Source organism: Centroberyx affinis, unplaced genomic scaffold (assembly GCF_046629955.1).
Source record: "Centroberyx affinis isolate AG114_WGS23_722 - 3 ecotype Tasmania unplaced genomic scaffold, CSIRO-AGI_Caff_v1 ptg003516l_1, whole genome shotgun sequence".
In the NCBI taxonomy this organism is placed as follows: domain Eukaryota; kingdom Metazoa; phylum Chordata; class Actinopteri; order Beryciformes; family Berycidae; genus Centroberyx; species Centroberyx affinis.
In genome coordinates this window covers 73,574-79,573 of record NW_027281462.1, presented here as the reverse complement: position 1 = coordinate 79,573, position 6,000 = coordinate 73,574, and the positions used below count along the sequence as shown (strand labels likewise).

The window sequence follows — 6,000 nt, the reverse complement described above, 5'->3', positions numbered from 1 at the left end:
ACATGCATACTTTACATACACACAAATACAGTAAGTATGTATACACACTCATATATATATACCCGCATCTATACACACTCTCAAACACACACCACATATGTACACACACTGTATACATATACACACACACAGAGAGAACATATTCCTATACACATACATACACTATATACATATACACATGCACATACACACACTATATACATATACACATGGACATACACACACTATATACATATACACATGCAGATACACACACTATATACATATACACATGGACATACAGACACTATATACATATACACATGCAGATACACACACTATATACATACATACACACACACACACACACACACTGACACACAGTGGGAGCTCATCTCCCTCCACGGCGACACTGATGAAGGTTGTTTTCTCTGTCACATCCTGTTATTGGTGCAATTAGCTCCTGTGTTATTGTGTTGTAATGGACACAGTCGGCATGGCAACACCAATTCACCAGGTCTGCTGCCTCCTGCAGAACGTCAACACACAGCACGCACACACACACACACACACTGGAATACAATGTTCATAATCCATGTCACACACTCTTCACATCAGCAGCTACTAGACAGGACAAAAAACTGTCAAAATTACCTTTACCACACTGTCTGTTAAACTAAAACCACCAAATTTCTCACAAGTTTACATTTTAACATTTAACATTTACATTGAGTGCATTGAGTGCTTAATTTTGTAGATCAACAACATTACAAGTAACCCATAGTAAGGAGTGCCACAAAGTCCTAATCATATTAATGTGAGAGAAATGCTAGAAACAGGAACAAAATGGGTAGAGAGAGTGGTAGAAGGCAGCTTTGAGAGTTTGTGTTTAAGTAGTGCAAAATTAAAATGTTAATTGCTACATAACATTTATTGTCCTGAAGGAAAGGCCAGCACTGAAAGAATAGCGTGCCGAACACAGTACACAACATCACAACAGTGTGCCTGACAGATTCACAAGTTGACATGTTAACAACATTCATAATTAAGTTTCAGTGTGCTGATTTATTGTGGCAATAGGCAGACACCCCCAGCACAATACAATGTACGTTTTGACTTAGCAGAACAGGCAACTAACTTTTTTTTTCCACTGGCCACAGTGGCCGATAGATTCTAAAATTCATCGGCCACTTTCAGTGTGTTGCCAGCCAAATCTGATTTTAAGAATGAAAGAAAACTGTCCTTTAGTTTCCCATCAGAGTGGAAGGTTGGCAAGAAAAACTTACGTAAAATGGAAAAATATCAGCAGTCTTACTGGTTGAAACATTTTCTAACTCATTTCCTTAGCTTGAATTCAGTGTGCAGATATTTTTGCCCAAATTGGGTTGGATGTGCATGCCTCTACTTCTTCCAAAGCTAGAGAAACTCACTAGCCATGGCTAAAATTTGCCTGGTGGCTGGTGGTCATTTCCCACCCGGAGTCTTTGATAAACAAAGCACAGACTTGTCATCTGTCTCTAAACCTCTGTCCTTCCAGCATGGAGGACGTTGTTCTTGGTCTTGATGTAGCAGCAGGACCCAGGAGACGGCTCCCTCAGAGCAGCAGATACTTGGCAGGGACGCCAGGCGGGTTATTAAGACAAATTAGCCAGCGAGTGTTTTGATAACAACTCTGAGGTCGTGTCAGAGAGGATCAGCGTCGGGGGGGCGGCCTGTCGGCTTCAGCCTGCTCAGGGAGGAACCTGCCCACCCTCACACAGACAAACATGGGGGACTACGCTTCAACCAACATGGGTTTCTGAAGGCCAATAACCGATATTTTCTGCCAATATTCAATAGCTTTAAAATTGACCATTTTCATACCCAAAAAAAAGTCCTGTTTTCCCCCCAGAATTTTATCCGCGGTAGGGTGGAAAAGCCTCTGGAACAGCATGTAGACCATGGGACACAAAAACTCTCCATTGAAACCCAGGATGATAATATTAATGCATGCAACATATTCATGCATACTTGAATGGAACCTGATCAAGATGTTGCATTAGAATCAGTTGAGTTAAAGGGATTCCCATAGACAACCAGTTTAGTACTGATGAATTATCCAACAAACCACAACCAATAACTGGCCGATTTCTGATTTTTTGTAAAAGGACAATATCAGCAAACCGATATTTTGGGAGTTGAAGTTTAGTAGGTCCTGGTAGATCCTGGAAATTCCCTAAATTACATAAAAAAGTTGGAGGCAGTCACAAGCTGGCATGTGATTGGACGGTTGTAGGTTTGAATCCCGGAGAAACTGGGGAACAATCTTAAAGTGGGAAAAGGAAAGGAGAAGATGAAACTTTACTCATCCATGTGGGGAAACTGGGCCGTTGCAGCAGCAAATACTAACAGGATACAGCAAAGAAAAATAGAATATTAACTTATACAACTGACTATTTGAATGGGTTAGGGTTAGAACAGGCTAAGTAGAAATCTAGAAATGTATGAATGAAGGTATGAAAAGGTATTTTACAGCATTAAAAGGGTGTGCAGAATTGCCCAAAATAGCATTAGTAGCAGTTGAACTTATTGAGGCAAAGAAACTCTCTCCACTCCCTCAACAGCCATCGCTCCAGTGCCTTTGAGCAAGGCATTTAACCCTAAACACTAGGTGGTAGGTGTGTATGGATGTGCGTCCCTCCCAGTGCGTTTCCCCCCATTTATCCCAGGCGGAGCGGTCTGGTTCTGGGCTGGAGGATGAATGACTGGGCCGTCCCGTAAGGTGAGGTACGGCCGTGACCTTTTCCCCCAGCGTCCTGCCGGTAGGTTCGGCTTTGGCCCCCGCGCCTTCCTCTCCTTCCCCTCCTTCCCTCTCATTAGTCATTATTTACGACACCGGGGCTAACCGGTGTGACAGCGGCGTAATAAACTCGCCGGGACAGCCGAGCGGACCTCCTGCCTGAGAGGATTGAGGATAATCTTCATTTTTTTCACGAGATTTTTTTTTGCTCCGTAGTCTCGACTGTTCGCTTTCTGCTGCCTTGCTTTCATGAGTCGTTCTCACGTTTGGTCTTTCTTTGTCTTTTTTTGTCTCTGGTTTTCCACGCCCTGGTAGGGTGTCAGATGGAAAAGGTTAGCTGTCTCCCTCAGTCTGCCTTCTCTTCCTCCTCCTGCCTCCCCTCTGTCAGTGTTTCCCCTCTCATGTCCTCCCCTCTCCTTTTTTTCTCCTCTCCTCCTCCACAGCGACTTACAATCAGTGCAACAGTAGAATAAGCTTGAATTCCTAGATCAACAACATTACAAACAACTACTAGTAAGGAGTGTAAGGATGAGAGATGGAGAAGAGCAAGGGGAAGAAGTAAGAAACATAAAGAAGGGAGGGGAGTTTGTCAGGTGCTTCTTCAAACGTTTTCAGCCTGTGAACGAAGAAGAGGAGGAGTCATGGGAATGCGAAGGTCATTTCACTGTCAGGCAGCCAGGAGGGAGAACAGTCAGATCCCCAAGAATTATTTGGAAGATTCACGTTTTGCTCTTTCTGGAAAAGTACAACGTACACTACCATACGTCACACCACATTTTTCTTCATTTTTACTATTTTCCCACATTTTAGAATAATAGTAAAGACATCAGAACTATGAAATAACACAAATGGAATTATGCCGCAACCAAAAAAAGTGTCAAACAAATCTAAACTATCTTATATTTTAGATTCTTTAAAGTAGCCGCCCTTTGCCTTGATGGAAAGGCAAAGGCTTTGGAAAGAAATTCATACATAGGATCAACTTCATTATTTATATTTGTCTAAGAAACACATTTCAAGCTTTTAAGCAGAAGCCTTTAGATCAGAATGGCTTTAAGAGAATGAAAAACATAGAACGTTCAGTCAAGTGGGTCCAGACTGTTGTCTGGTAAACTAAATGAAACTAAAAGGACAATATAATAACTTGGTTCAGCAGTAGTTCAGCAGGCATGCAGTAGAAAGTGGGATATATTCTATAATGACTACACCAGTATCTATCTGTGGGTTCAATGGTTGATTTTAAATGAAGAGTGTGACCACTGCAGAGTCAGCTTCAGTCACTCAGCCATCTCCCCCCCCCACCACCCACCCACCCCCCACCCCTTTATGTCTCACCCCGGTGGCGCAGCCCCACCATAAATCTGATCAAAGGGGAGACGTTTCCATTAGAATAAATGGCAGCCTCTCACAGGAGAACTAAGATTGATGGATAAAGTTAAATTGCATTAGCCGTGCAGTTTAAATATTTAGCGCAGCCTTATCATAACTGTTCTTAACACTTAAAGTAATATACAGCCCCGCCAGGCGCCGGATGTACATGCTGACATGTATGCTGGAGGCCCGATCCTATTGGTCGGCTCGGTCTGTCGATGCCCGCCCCCTGTCCGGTTCGAGCTACTGTGGAGGGGCAGGTTGTTGTTGTTTTGTTTTTTTTATTTCACCTTTATTCAACCAGTTTGACCACAGTCTTCTACAGTACTGTTGGACACTGAGTTACACTATTGGAGCAGTTTGGGATTCAGTGCATTGGTTAAAGGCAGCTCAACATTAATATCTATTTAGAAGTCATAAAAATAATTTGCCATGTTTGGTGGCCAAAGACAAGCTGTATAATATGTCAGAATCTCAGAAACAGCAGTCGCCCTGTTCCTCTGCTGTTCTCATTTCAAAGTGAAATGTGTAGAAACGCATCTGACCAATGAGGAAGAAGACTGAGGCAGAAGGTGGGACTCTGTCCTGTCACTCACTAGGAGGAGTGAGAGGCGTGTCGTTCCTTGCGTTGGTGTGAATTTCTAGAGATTTGATCTGTTTCCTCCCAAACTTCCCTACAGCAGCTTTAAGAGAGAGCAGAGTGTTGTTTATTCATTTTCACTTCCAAGATTTCCCCAGACGCTCTGGGATTCAAACCGGCAACCTCCTGCTCCCAGGCACACTTCTCTCCCCCCGGGCAGAGAGGCCGGCCCACAGGACAGCTGAATAGTTGTAGGTTTGATGACATGCATACATACATACAGAGGACGATAGGGCTGGGCGATAATTCAATATTATCGTTTATCGTCTTTCAGTGGAATCACATCATGATGATATGAAGATATTATATCATGACACACATTTCCGCTGTCTAAATTGATGATGACAAGCAAATTTTACTTAAAAACTCTCATAAAATTAGGTATGGTAGGAATATTATTTGAATATTTCTGTTTCGGTTCAATAAGATGAACATTAATTTGATTATTTAATGTGATTTTGCATACATGAAACATATTGTGATATAAATTGATATTGAGAAAAATCCTTATGATTATAGTGATTTTGATTTCAACCATATCGCCCAGCCCTAGAGGACGATGTGTGATTTTATCTAGGAACAACATGCAGACAAATATAATGTTAGATTCTCAGATTAGGAACAATCTGGCAAGAATTTCAGCCCAAATGCAGTTTATGCAATTTAAACAAACTACAACTAAATAAACATTATTTCAGTTTTATGTCAGTGCCGTAATAGATACAGTATTTAGGGGTGTATAGGGCCTACCTAAGTTAAATGTTCCCAAGTTACAGATGAACCAGTTGGCAGTTTAACATGTGGACAGGTTAATTAACATGCTAACAGTGTAGTCTTTGAGCTGTTAACACTGATTTTTGGTCAGGGAGCAACTTTCTTCATGCTCTTTTTTTTATTCAAAGGAGTCAGACTCACTGTGGCGTGTTTTGTAGGAAGGTCTGAGTTCCTGCACAGAGCGGGTGCAGAGTGCCACTCGCTGCCCTTGGCTCGGCCCCATGTCACCTGAAGGTAAATGTTTACGACTGGCTCCTCATTAACGAAGCCGGGGGCTTTAACGAGCCCAATTAAAACAATGGCTTCATCTCCGACCGCATGAAACGGGCCTGTGTTTATTGGAACAGAGATAATGGAGTGTTCCCGGCTACTAGAGCCACATCCAGCCTTAACTCTCTCCTGTCTACTCTCCACTGTCTCCTGCAAACAAAGTATGTAGTACTGCATGTACTGTACG

The 6,000-nt window shown here is 42.4% G+C and overlaps 1 protein-coding gene across 1 annotated transcript in view; it reads left to right on the top strand.

Annotated features, from left to right (window-relative positions):
• Nucleotides 1–2,719: 2,719 nt before the first annotated feature.
• The window catches only part of LOC139661330 (arf-GAP with GTPase, ANK repeat and PH domain-containing protein 1-like), a 62,111-nt gene continuing 58,830 nt past the window's right edge, over nt 2,720–6,000 (top strand). Inside the window, 1 exon segment of the mRNA XM_071539770.1 lies at nt 2,720–2,780. Within this exon segment, the coding sequence (XP_071395871.1) occupies nt 2,720–2,780 (61 nt within the window).